The 14,240-nt window shown below is 39.2% G+C and overlaps 1 protein-coding gene across 11 annotated transcripts in view; it reads left to right on the top strand.

Annotated features, from left to right (window-relative positions):
• The window catches only part of LOC104935848 (glutamate receptor-interacting protein 2), a 29,838-nt gene extending 17,328 nt beyond the window's left edge, over positions 1–12,510 (top strand). For 9 of the 11 annotated variants that reach the window (XM_019267769.2, XM_019267767.2, XM_019267768.2 and 6 more), the window contains 12 exons: positions 2,136–2,281; positions 2,364–2,444; positions 2,788–2,851; positions 3,306–3,451; positions 4,484–4,628; positions 4,926–5,065; positions 5,504–5,686; positions 5,802–5,961; positions 7,120–7,234; positions 7,571–7,783; positions 10,230–10,376; positions 10,676–12,510. In XM_019267769.2, the coding sequence (XP_019123314.1) occupies positions 2,136–2,281; positions 2,364–2,444; positions 2,788–2,851; positions 3,306–3,451; positions 4,484–4,628; positions 4,926–5,065; positions 5,504–5,686; positions 5,802–5,961; positions 7,120–7,234; positions 7,571–7,783; positions 10,230–10,376; positions 10,676–10,873 (1,738 nt within the window). In that variant the 3' untranslated portion in view covers positions 10,874–12,510. The other 2 variants (XM_019267774.2, XM_019267777.2) reach the window with 2 other exon arrangements.
• Positions 12,511–14,240: the final 1,730 nt, after the last annotated feature.

Here is a 14,240-nt window from a genome sequence, read left to right on the forward strand (position 1 = left end):
CTAATATATTCCATATTTAGCCAATAAATTCTCCTGAATCTTACACACTGGACCATCAAGTGACACCCTGACTTTCCCTCTAGCACCACTGTGAGGCTGAATTTTCTGTGGTTCACACATTCATATCCTTCTCAGGATGAATTGTAACAATCTACCATCCGAACACAATAACAACAATAAATTAAAAGCAATAAATAAAAAAAAGGTAGAATAAAATATGATATGGAACATAAAAAGGTCAGCCTCTTATAAAAGTGTGTTTTTAAAAGTTGACATAGACTTTGCAGCCCTGATCTCCTCAGTCCACAGTCTTGGAGCCCTAACTGCAAAGGTAAAGCTTGACTAAACAACTTGGGGCAAGGCCTCTCAGGGCTTTAAAAGTAACCAGTAAAATCTTGAAATTAAAACTCACTCTGTAGATAACCGGTAGCCAGTGTAAGTGATCCAGAATAGCTGTGTTGTGATCGTGTTTGTTTGTTCGAGTCAAAATCCTGGCAGCAGTGTTTTGTGACGTTGGTGAATCTGAAACAAATTCACTTGCAAGGATCACACCATCGACAAGATACATTTAAATGATTCATTAACAAAATGAAAAGACTGAGTGCAGCGTGAACTTGTACTTCTTTGGTCTGCTGCTGCGTTGTGTGGAAGCTTCGGTGGTTGCAGAAAATGAGAGAGTATTTATGGGAATGTCGGAGGTGTGGTCCTGCCCAGTTTTTAACGACTAACTTTAGTCTTGATTGTGTTTCTAACTAATAGAGGAGCATCTGCAGGAGTAGATTTAACACACATAATCCATCCTGCATTGATGCAGCCAGTGTTTATATTTAATGGTGAAAAGCTCCTGTATTGGTAGTGCATAGTATTGATCATGACTACATGTTACAGTCTAATTAACACACCACTCCAATCAGACTAGTGTGTCGTATCTGTCCTTGTCTCGTGTGATAAATGATGGTGTCTGCCAGCAGTGCAGGACCGTCTCCCCTGGGTCTTGTAACACCATTAGTCCAGCAGCATTTGTACAAGAGTGACTCAAGTACAGCATCTGACTGTGATGTTGGTGTCTCAGCCTCCACGCAAGGTTAGCAATTAGAGATCAGATTTTTTCTAAGTTCAAATAAGGTTAGTGTATTAATGTCAAGCCTATAAGTAATGTTAAATTGTATAGATGATACTTTCAGCTTATGTGACAAATGGTGTCACTGAAAGCAGAAATACAAAGCCTTGATGAGTGTGTCTGGGCATATTAAAACCATCAGTAGATCAATTGATTATTTAATAGACAGAAAATTAATCACCTAAAACTTAAACCAAAACTAAAAGAGAGAGAAAAAAGACAAACTACGGAAGAAGTTTTTATACAAAAAGTCAAATAAACTCTTAGAAAGAGTTTGTTAGACACTTATTTCTCTGAGGGACTTGCTGATAATTAAAACCATTTTAATTTGTGAGCATTTGTGATGACTGACTGGACTTTCTTCGTATTTATGTGCTGCTTTTATTTTGTCCACCCCATGAGGGTAGGTTAACAACATAACACATCTGTATATTGGTAGGCTGATTTGATCAGCCAAAATTAGGCCCTCACTGACACATGTGGTCTGATATGAAAACTTTTTTTACAGAACATAATGCAAAATATTATAGTTTGTGCACAGTGTGTGTTATCTTGAATAATACATTTTATTGTTTAAACTGTAAAATGTTCTGCCTCCATTACACCATCATCTACATCTTACATATTTTTTTCCTCCTTAATACTGGACTTGTATTTGTGAAATTCTACCACAAATTACCACCTACAAACAATATAACCTTGATGAAGAGAGGATTTTAATACTGCATTAGTTTAGCTTGGTGTCTCCAATAAACTGGCAACTGACCAATGTAATTTTCTTTCAGGTCTCTCTTTGTAAAACAGATTTTGAACTCATTAAGACCTCCTGAATAAATAAAAGCTTAACTAACTGGTATTGTCATTTTTCAGTCTAAACTAATTAATTGATTGATTTTGGGGAAAATCACCATACAGTATTATTATTAGTTGCAGCCCAAGTTTCATCATTATAAACTGTTGTACACGGGAAAACACACATGACCTTTTCTTTTGTTCTGTGTGTGTGTGTGCTCAGGTGTGGGCTGCTGCAGGTTGGGGACAGACTTTTGTCCATTAACGGGATCCCGACTGAAGATGGCACTTTGGAGGAAGCTCATCAGCTGCTCCGAGACTCTGCTCTATCCAATAAGGTCACCGTGGAGATTGAATTTGATATTGCAGGTATTGTATTGTAAAAATGTGAGATCATGTTATATTTGTGCCTCCCCTGATTACATGTATCTAAACTTTAAATCACATTTAGAGTCCGTGGTTCCCAGCAGTGGCACCTTCCACGTCAAACTACCAAAGAGGAGAGGAGTGGAGCTGGGCATCACCATCAGTGGTGAGTCTGTTAGCAATGAGACATACAGCAGGGGGCAGTGTTGCTCAATAATACTCCACAGGGTTGCACATTATAAATCTCCTTTGAATCAATGTTCTGTGATCCATAAAATTCAGACGTGCAAAACCATGAGGGCACATACTTCATTACCTCTGAATAATACTGGCCTGTACTGGCATTCATCATCACCGTCTCTGCTCTAACTAGCTCTGAAGAAAACAATTAGGAAGCAGTTTAATTAGTGCAACAAAAAGCAGAGGAAGTGGAATGGTTTTTAAAAAATGATGATAGTTAGCTGGCTTTATCTTTCATCTCATTCTTCACTCTTCTTTTGTTTTATCAGCAAGTAAGAAACCTGGCAAACCCCTCATCATCTCTGACATCAGGAAAGGAAGTATAGCACACAGGTATGTCCTATCATCACACACAGCTCCTCACATGTTATTTCTCCAGCTCTCACATCACTGAGTCATATAATTAATTTTTGTAAATACAAAAACAGTCTGTGGCTTTCTCATTCTGGTGCAGCTCACATTAGAGAGATGTTATTATTTTGACATTTAACAGTTCAGGGTGAACTAGATTTCTCAGGCTTATGTTGGATTATTCATGAAGAAAATAAAATTGTTTTGTGACTCCACTGTGTAATACAAGACTAATTGGATTGAGCTATCAAAACTGGATCAGTAGGGCGGTGCAGCCATATTTCAGAAGGGCTCAGCGTTGATTAGGGTAAGGTTAGGGTCACCCTCAAGGATCCCAGTGAGACACCAAGCTAATAGGATTCTCATACTGAGTCATGAGATGCAGCACCCTGGTCTCTGTTAATAGTTGTGATGCTCTCACTCTTGTGTCCGGTAGAACAGGCACTCTGGAGCCTGGAGACAGGCTGCTGGCCATTGACAACGTGCGTCTGGAGAACTGCACCATGGAGGACGCTATGCATGTCCTGCAGCAGGCAGAGGACATGGTCAAACTCCGCATCCAGAAAGATGAGGACAACATTGGTACATAAAAACACCAAACAATGCATCCTGTATAGAAGCAGTAGTGGAAAGTAACCAAATATATTTATTAAAGTATTGTACAACTTGGAGGCACTTAACTTGACACTACTTTATACTTCAGCTCAGCTACATTTCAGAGTAAATATTGTACATTTATGTGACATTTCAAGTTATTAGTTACTCTTCAGAAAAATACTGAATAGAAAAACATGATGCATTTGTAAAATATACATTTTAAATGTAAGAGTTGTTATGTGAGTGATTTCCCCCCTGCAAACTTCTACAGTGGTTTCATTTAAATAACATTTTGGGGCCAAAAGAAGTCAAATTATCAATCTTTTTTTCACAAAGTGAACACAGATGTCTGTAGCTGAACTTTGCTTTTCTTCTCTCCCACCTCATTAATCACTTTCAATTCATGACCCCTCAGATTTATCTTGTGACCCCCTTGGAGGGCACCTGACCCCGTTAAGTTAAAAACCACTGACCTAAAGCTGCAAGTAACAATCATTTAGCTGGTCCCTATAAATGTCGTAAAATAGTTACATATGTCTCTCACAGGATCCCAGAGCCCAAGCTGACATGTCATTAGATGTTCATATGTCTTGTTTGTTCAAATATATTAAGCTTAACATCACAGAAAATTCTGAAAACAAGATGATAATAATATTCCAAACTAGTAAAATCAGTTGGCGGCAGTAAAATTTGGGCATTTTTGTTTTTAAAACTCAGAATAGTTGCTTGAATGGCTGATCATTTCAGCTCCACACAGGACCAATTACTTTAAATACTAATAAAAGTATAAACAATCTAATCACATCATGCATATTTTAAGTATTTTATAATAATAATAATAATATAATAATAACTAATAAAATTCAAAAGCACTAAAGTGAGAATAAAATGTGAAATAAAAGTGGTAATGTTCAATAGTATCAATTTTCATACATTTCACTGTATTTTAGCACAAAATCTTAAGTATAATCTTGAGTCTCTTTGCATGGTATCTGTTGTTTCCTTCGTGTGCTGTAGATGAGTTGGAGATGTCAGGCTCTATAATCTACACAGTTGAGCTGAAGAGATATAACGGACCACTGGGCATCACGATTTCTGGCACAGAGGAGCCCTTTGACCCCATCGTCATTTCTGGCCTCACCAAGAAAGGCCTGGCAGAGAGGTGAGAGGAGGGGAAAGGTGAGGAATGACAGGCTGGGGGTCGACAGAGTTATTTGAGAAGATGGTGACACTTGCTTTATGCTGAAGTTTATTTAAGGCTGTAGTGCCCCCTTTGGAAACTTTTTATGTAGAATAAACAAGACGGTAAATAATGGCTCTGTCGTCTTTTCTCTAACAAGAAGCCTCTTTGTTTCCAACTCAGTCGGCACACTGGCAGCCTGACAGCTTTCCTGGCCCGCCTGTCGGTACTGTCTGGTATACTCTGGTATCTCTGTCTCCTCTGCTCTGTTAAACCTAGGACTGGGGCCATCCATATAGGGGACAGAGTCTTGGCTATCAATGGGGTCAGTCTGAAAGGAAAGCCACTGAGTGAGGCCATCCATCTCCTGCAGATGGCCGGGGAGTCTGTCACCCTAAAGATCAAAAAGCAAGCTGACCGTAGGTTTTTTTTTCAACTTCTTTCCTTTTTAGTTACTCGTGGTGTTAAAAAGAAATAATAATCTTACAAATAAAATTTCAAAACTGATACAAAAAAAGCACAAAAGAAGAAATCAGAAAATAAATAAAAGGTAAAAAAAAAAAAAAAACAGTAATTCTAATGAGTAGAAGGAAAAAGTGTTTTGTCTATTAAGACTATACTCTTACATCTGTAGATATTTATTTCCATTTTTTCTTTTTAATATGCTATCTATTGTATTCTTGAGCTATTGTTCCCTTTGTCCTTCGCTGATCTTATGTTGTTCTCTTGATCTCCTAGTGAGAAGATGAACAGATTTTATTTTTTTTTTGTTGCTTAAAGACATTTCTCATTCATTTCATGCTGATTCGACTCACTGTTTTTTTTTTTTTGTTTTTTTGTTTTTTTTTTTCAACCAGAATCCGATGGCCATCCGCCTCCGGAGAGAGAAGCTGGCTTTTTAAGTGACACAGAGGATGATCTGACAGACTTCCAGAAGCCCAGTAAACACTCAGATGTCTACTCTGCCACTGTGCCCAGTATAGACTCTGCAATGAGCTCCTGGGATAGCTCAGGGTTTGATGCAGGCTACGGTAGCCAAGGTGAGGTCCGCTGGACACTAGCTATTCTAAAAATGACCTATTTCCAGTGTTACATCCAACAAGCTCAGTGGATTTTCATGTTTTTTTTTTTTGTTTTTTTTTTTTGTTTTTTCAGGGACATATCTTCACAAAGCGTCTGATATATTACTCAACCCGAATGAGTGGAGACGTACAAAGCACAGGAGCCAAACCAGTTCAAGCTCTGCAGGCCTAGTGCACCACCCAACACTGTATGATGGGAGGTTCACTGAGGATGAGTGGGACAAGATACCCGGGTAAGAGCACACGCCTGCAGTTTCTTTCCTGTCAACATCTCTTTTTATGTCAGTGCAGCTTTAAGTGTTTTTGATTTCTCTGTAAAGGGCATATTTAATTTAAATCATATTCTGTGTACAAGCAGTGGTGGAAATAAACCGAGTACATTTATTCAACAACTGTACTGAACTGTAGATTTTTATACTGCAACAGTTTAAGAAGTAAACTTGTTTCACAAAAAGGCAAAGTCCGTGTAAATTAAGAGTAAATGTGTTCTGAGTTTGTCAGACTAAAAAAGAAAGTGTTATTAACCACCCAGCCTAATTTGAACGATTTAAAATATCAACAATTCACACGTTTTCAGCAACTATTTTCCAACATATTTAATGTATTTAGAAAGAAATCTCAGAATTGCCTTTACACAAACTTAAAGAAAAAAATTCTAAAATTATATTTATACAGGAGTAGCCCGACCCTTCTGTTTCATCTGCAGAAAGAGAACAAGTGCATTTATTTATTTAATAATATTCGGAGTACTTTTTCCACCACTGTGCATCAATAAGAGCTTGTGTGACTTTTCTTTCACCCTCTTTGGGTTCATTGATGAAGGCAAACAGTTATTTTCTCTTCATTCTGTGTTGTATGCTTTCATGTTTTGTGCTTTTCCAAACTGTCGTTTTCTCTTCTTTCTCAGGTATTCTCTTTCTCATCTGCTTTACTAACTGCCCACGAACTCTTTGGTGTTTCACATAGATGCATCTTTTTCTGTCACCCTTTGTCCACAACAACAACAACAACAAAACAAAAAACAAAACATTTCCTCAGAAAGCACCTAAAGCGCCCAAGGATTACATCAGCCTTATCTGTCTCTTCACACTTGACTTTTTTTTTCCCGTGAACTTTTGTGTCACATTCTTGCTGTGAGCATTATGCTGCTATTTTTTCGGGGGGGTGACGTTACTTTTGTACAGTTGAACTTTGTCTAATCTAGCGGACTTCTTCAGCGTTTGAGCTGCCACAAAGTGAGAGAATTTACAGTAAAAGCCACAGTGTGGTCCTGAGAGATTTTCCAAAGGGACTCTCCAGCACACAGCCCAAAAACTGCATTTCCCATGCTGCTTTTGTAAGCAGCGCCCGGTCTCGAGAACACTCATGTTCTGGTTCCTGCATTGTCATAGATTCGTCAGCCCCCCTCGTTGCCATGGCACCCTGAACCAGGAAGACAGCTTCTGGTCCCAGGCTCTGCAGGACCTCGAGACCTGCGGCCAGTCGGAGATTCTCAGGGAGCTGGAGGTAGGCCTGCCTGTCATCAGCACTCCTTCCTGCTACTCCTGCTTCCTCTCCTCCTCCTCCATCTGCTTTGTCCTATTCGTGTATTCATCGACTTGTGCTGGCCTAAATGATCGTGCCAGATGAAGCATTATGATAATCGCCAGAGTGTGTAATCTGTTATTAAATCTGAGAAAACAGGCCAGGCACCTGCTGCCATATAAACAAGCTTTTGTGTGATGCCTCTAATCAGGCTCTGTGTACACTTCATGAGAGGTTATGTGTGTTTCTACTTATTCAAATGGGAGTCTTCCTAATACATGACGCTCTAATAATACCTCTGATTTTGTCCTCTTTCAGGCATCCATGACAGGTAGCGCTCTTAGTCTGTACCTAGAGGAGACAAAGACGAACGAAGACTCAATGTTTCAGTCTGAAATCAGTCCCATTAAGAAAGAGGAGCCTAAGAAAGAAACTAACCTGAACATGTCGACCGGAGCCAAGGACGTACCATCGCAGGGCAAAGGGGACCCCTCTGATATTTTGTCCCCTACCACCCTGGCACTGCACAAGGTAGTTCTGTTAAGAGAATGACGTCTAATCGAACCACATCAGAGTAAACTGTCTCAAAACAAACAACACAAATTCAGACGGCGATGCTTTAAATTACAGTCCACAAATGACAGTGTAAATATTTTGTACATGAGGGATAGAAACGGGAACAAGGGGGTAAGAAATGTGGATTTAAGAGGGACCTGCATGCTGTGTATAAATCTTTTACAGCAGCTGTGTCATTGAAGATCCTAAACTGGATCCCAAAACTATATTACTGTTCGCCGCTATTTTCTTACCATATTAAAGTCTGTGTTAAGGCAATTCTGAGATTTCTTTCATACATATGTTAAATATGTTGGAAAATAGTTGCTAGAATGTAAAGTTAGAGGTTAAAACTCGCTCAGAGTTTTAGTTGGTCAGGTTAAGTTAGTCATGTCATTTTCTGAACTCATCTGACGCTGTGTTCCGGAGCTGAGAATCCAGTCCCATTTTGACACCTAATTTCATAAACATTTTGATATTTTTAATCATTCAAATTTGGCGTTTTTTTTAATAGATATAGCTGCACCTCCTTTCCCAGATTTCGCCAATTGTTGATCCCCAAACTATAATAAAGTTTTTTTTTTTTTAAACTAAACAATTTAAAGACTCTAAAGGTCCTTCATATTTCAAATTTACCAAGGTATTTTACCCTATATTATGGTAGAAATTCAGCCTCAAACACCTTATTACTTATCTACTTTTCCATTTTACTACCCCAAAAAGTACTTTATTGACATGTGCTATATAATCCCACTGTAGTTTGCGTGCAGTTATCTGAAGCGTTAAATATTTAGGTGATAAGTCAGCTGAACTCACAGTTAGATGAACACGGTACAAACAACAGTGTCCTGGGGGAATCTACCCGATCTGCCTCCTTGACTTGTCTCACCTTGTCTATACAGTGTAACTGGACCCAGTGGATATGTGGCCATTCAGGACTTGCAGTGTGCGTACAACGAAAACACACAACACTCATTATACATTATCTCGGCAGCTGCACATGCTGTGACCCCCTCCAGCATGTGCCTGTGTACTTGTTTGGTGTCATGTGTGAATCTCACGGCGCTGAGTATAACTGAGCAACTGGGCTTAAACCAAAGGAAGGAACAGTTCTGCCGTGTGGAAATTAAAAATGTTTTGAGTTGACACATCTTATCATGATATCATGGAAAGAGATCTTAAGTCCCACCTTAAAGCTGTTTCTTGTTATGGCTAAACCTGCTGACCTTGTTAAAGTGTAGATCTAAATCCAAAGAGAAACAAATGACACAGAGGCATGTGTCTGCGAGGACCTTTAACTGTTTATTATACAAAGAAGGTCCATGCTGGACACATAAAAAATAAAAAAAAAGCACCTGTACAATGCTGTGAAAGGCAGTCTAGTCTTGTATCTAGATGGAGATAGACGATGTAAAGGTGAGCTTTAGAGGTATCCATAGTCAAGTTTTATTATCAAGTTTACAGTCTTTATAACTACGCTAAGCTAGCAGTCTCCTTGGCTGTTAAAGGGAAGCAGTACCACTTACTCAGCCTGTGAAAGTATAATGTGTTCTGAGACTCTGGAGGGAAATATTCAGCGGTATCTTGGCCTTTGTAACGTAAAGCCCGTTTAGAAACCAGAGATGTGCAGTTTGAAATTTACAGGCATTTAGGACTCAACTGGATCTAATAAAAGATGCTACCCAGTTGCATTATTGCCAGTCTTATTACCAGCGGCACTCTCTGTGGCTGTGAAGCCAATATGTAAAGACCAAAAGCCTGCAGTTTCTTGAACAGCCACTAGAGGCTGGCTACAGATACGAGTCAGTGTCCGTAAGCCCCTATAATAAAATGCCCAACTTCACAGCATACATATACATGTTTACAGCCTGGTGCAAAAAACTGTTTTAGTTTTTGTCTCTATTGCTAATTTCACCGTTCATGACAGTTGTCATGAACGTGGCGACTTTGACACGAAGGTGCCGTTACAGAAGGCTTGTTTAAGCATCCAGGTGTCATTCAGCCTGCCTCGGTTCCACAGATGATACACGTCTTTGCCAGTTTTTAGATTAGCCAGAAGGTGGAAGAGGCAGGACTGCCTATGCTGTCAATGCTATGCTAACGCGTCCACATGGACTGTTGCAACCAAAGTCCGCTCAAACATGATTGGTCAAAACTACTCGGACTACAAATGGAAACCAGTTATTGCATTCATGTGCAGATATCTGTTTATAGAGATTACATTGTTGCTCCAAACCAATATTTTTGGACAGTAACTGGACAATATGTTTGGAGTCAGCATATCGGGCCTTCTGCTGTTTTTCAGTTCTCTCGTGATTTCCCAAACTTTATCAAAGTGCAATAATAAAATGCTGAAGTACATTTAGTGTCAAAGCTCATGTGTACAAGCCTTAACAAACTCTAAGTCTCCTTGTGTTTGCAGGTGACTATAAGGAAAGACCTTGAGAGCCATGACTTTGGTTTCAGTGTATCTGACGGTCTCCTGGAAAAAGGTGTTTATGTCAACATGATCCGCCCTGATGGCCCTGCTGACCAGGCAGGATTAAAACCGTTTGACCGCATTCTTCAGGTACTGTTTGTCAGAAAAAGTTATATTTTGGGAAATTTTCTTATTCAAGAGTTAGATGAGGCTAAACATGAAGCAGTCTTCGACAATTAGCTTAGCATAAGGACTGGAAGGAAGGTGAAACCACTACTGGAAACAATCTTTACACTATGCAATCTTTCTCCTGGCTTTATTGAGGAATACACATATACTTTCAGAGAGTTGTATAAAAAAATAATTATACCACTCTTGTGTCTGTCCATTAAATATAAACACAGTAACATGTTGAATAATGAATGATTTAATTGATTCTGATCTTCCAGGTGAACTGTGTCCGGACCAGGGACTTGGACTGTTGTTTAACTGTGCCCCTAATTATTGAAGCAGGAGATGGCCTGGACTTGGTCATTAGCAGGAATCCTCTGGCAGCAGTAGACACCGGGCTGCCCGATGACTCTGACGACCAATCAAACTCGCTGTTCTGCTTCCTGGAGCGAAGGACCAACAGTGTTGCCCTGTGATCACGAGGATAGACACTAGCTTTCTGAAAACACTGTAGCACCGAGATCTCACAAATCACTTCACGCACGATTATGTTTGTTACTTGATCTCTCAGATAGACTTTAACTCATGTTCAGCACGCAGAGCAACCAGAAACTGCCACCGTCACTGCCCGAGAGCATCTCACCCTCACACAGTTACGCACGTGTTCAGTATTGCCGGTTTTAGTCACTGTGTTCACATGATGCAGCTCATGAGGAGGCTCTGGCTTCAGGGCAGCCCCCTCCCTCTACCCCAACTGCTTTCCTCTCCAGAGGCGAGGCCACATGCAGGGTTATATAACAGGGGAGTCATAGCTCCTGCCCGAGCCAGGATGTTAACACACATGCCTCAGCTCTGGAGAGAATCAAATGCTGCACACGCACACACAGCATATATTTACTTTGTTTACTTTAATGAGCTTCTAGCTCCCATTGAAAGAAAACGTCTTTCTTTTGTTACACACATGCAATGCTTCACGCACATATGAAACACCCACGCATAAAACGCAAGGTGTTACCTTAAGGGTCAAGCCTTGTGCATATTTGAGTTATTTCAGCCACAACTTGGCGAACTGCCTATGTTTCCAGTCTCTCTTCCACACTGCCTGCCATAGAGACGGGACAGTGCCTCCAAATAGACATACGCTCTCTGCTACTTGCCAAGTATCGTTAACCTAAAGCCCCTTATATATTAATACCAGGAATGCTTGTGAAGACGTTCTAACCTTTCAGTTTTGAAGTGGACGTCCCTTGATGGATGCATGGTCTCCAACATCCAGAGATTATATATTTATTTGTTCTTCCTGTCTTGATGACTCAAGCCACGTGTTTTACAAAGATGTTTTCAGTTTCACATTCTGCACATGTTTCTTCCTAAACACTGCACATTTCTCAGATATGATCTATAAGTTCAAATTTCCCTTTCACCTTTTCACATTTCACCATGTGACTACTACTTCTTCTCTGTATGTGGCACCGCACAACAATGATTTATGGGTTGGTTTGTAGTCCAACACTGATGCTTCCTTGAGTGAAACGCATAAACGGGGGGTGAAATACGTTTTAAATCTTTCAATGATGAATGATTTTTGTTTTCACTTTCACTTCAGACTGGATTCATTATTAGTTTGACTCCTTTTATTTGCAGTAGCTGTGCTGCAAGTATCTTTAAGCCTGTTAAGCATGCATAGGATCTGTCCTCAGCAAGTAGCTCTTCATATACTAAAACAACACAGGAGTAAGAGAGAGCTTCCCTTTTTTTAATCATGACATTGTTTTTTTTATACAGCTTTTGTGTAACATATCTGGCCTGCTAATCCAAGAGGAACATTTCATGTATGTGAGGCTGATGTGAAGATGTTGTGAGATACTTGCACTGTCCAGTTCAGCATCAGAGACTGATTAATCCTTGGGATGGTTTTTCAATTTGATTTCAGACTTGTCTTATATTAAATGTTGTATACAGATGCCTATTTTTAAGGTTTTATATTCATTTACTGTATCTGTATTTATATTTTACTGTATGATGTATGCAGTGTTTTATTTCTATTTACAGTACATACAGTATAGTATCTTCATGTAAACTGTGATACTGAATGTGACTGCATATTTATTTTTATTTTTTTTTTTAGTTAATTTCCTCCCTGAATATGTCAGGAATCGTCTAAAAGGAACTTAAAAGATTTATTGAATATTATTTTATTTTTGTTATTTAATTTATTATAAATTAAGAATTTCTTTTTATGAGAATAAAGTTATGAAACCTTTGTTTGGGTTTCTTTTCTTCTTCTTTTTTTTTTTTTTTTTTAACTCTGTTTAACTTGGCTGTCTCCAACTTGATTACACACACTAAAGTGTGTTAGTGGTGTAATGTTTGTGTTGGAGATTTTATGTCGGTCAGTTGCTCCTCCACCACCAGACTGAATTATCCCAACTGCCACTCAGTGGATTGGCATGAAATTTGATTCAGACATTTATGTTTCACTCAGGATGAATTACAGCCTAATGACTTTGGTGATCACCTGACTTTTCATCAGGCACCATCGTCTGCTCAATGCTCTATCCAGTGGTAGCATACTAAATTGCTAAACTACGTTGCTGTACTTTGTACCGGCTCTAACATCAGCATGTTAACATGTTGCCCCGAGCATTTAGCTAACATAACCACTGTGCCCAAGTACTCACAGTACAGGTAGAGTGGCTTTAGATTTAAGGGGGACTGCACATTGTACTGAAACTCCAATGGTCCAAAGGCCTCTTTTTCCAAAAAAAAAAACAACACACTTTTCCTGAAAGTTTTTGCCCTTAATATCTTGGTGTATTTGGATATGCAGGAAAGGATACTTTCAGATTACCTTCATCAATATGGGAACAATGGTTGTAAAATGGACACAATTTAGTTACATTTAACCACTGAAGATTAGGAAAAGATCATTGTTTGGATTAAAATAGCTGCTAACGACGTTAGCTATGTCGGTTAAGTTATGTATATAAGTTGGTGATCTTTTCAGAAAACTGGTCTTCTGCCGGTACCCCAATTTAAGCTGTGTCCCAAAATTCACGCTAATTTTATATAGTATGTGCTCCTTAAAATTCGTATTTTAAAGTCATATACTTTACATTGCATTGTGGGAGAAAAGTTTCCATCAGCAGCACACTGATCGTATGCATTTTTTGCGTATACTTTATTTTGTCACTTTTCTATTGAGAACAAACAACATACTTAAAGCCTGCTTAGAACAAATATGTAGTGTGGAACCTTATCAAATGCACTGTTATGTTTTCTTAGACTTTTATGTTAGTGCTTCACCACTTTCTAATGGCCTTTCATGCAAGTCTGCAATGCTAGTAGACTTTCACTGAAGGATTGCACACAATTCATAACATTCAAACAGTGTTTTGTACTTCATTACATTTGCAGGTGAAATCCAAAATCTTTGGCATCTTGTTTGTCCTATGAAGGCAAGAATATGATAATTTGTTGTCACCAGACTTTACTGTTAGTAAAGTAAAGTGTCTCACTTGACTCTTCACAGAAATGTATCTGCAAGCTGTAACATGATTTCAAGAAGCGCTGTCCAGTTTCCATGAAGCATTTGGGATCACTTCCCTCTGCACTCTGCCACTTATGTTGATCATCCAGGTGACGTGAATTGAAGTCTTTGGGGGTTCAGAGTCTCATGGGCTTAGTGGGACAGTGGGTCACCAGAGACATGCCCAAATAAGACAGCCCCATTTTTGTGTATGAGATGTCAATGCAGCTACCACCTGCCGGGGGGCGTTAGATTGATGGTGGGATGGACACCCTAAAAAATTTAGGGCAAGTGTCAATGAACTGTCACAGGGA

This window comes from Larimichthys crocea, chromosome XV (genome assembly GCF_000972845.2).
Source record: "Larimichthys crocea isolate SSNF chromosome XV, L_crocea_2.0, whole genome shotgun sequence".
Taxonomy (NCBI): Eukaryota; Metazoa; Chordata; class Actinopteri; family Sciaenidae; genus Larimichthys; species Larimichthys crocea.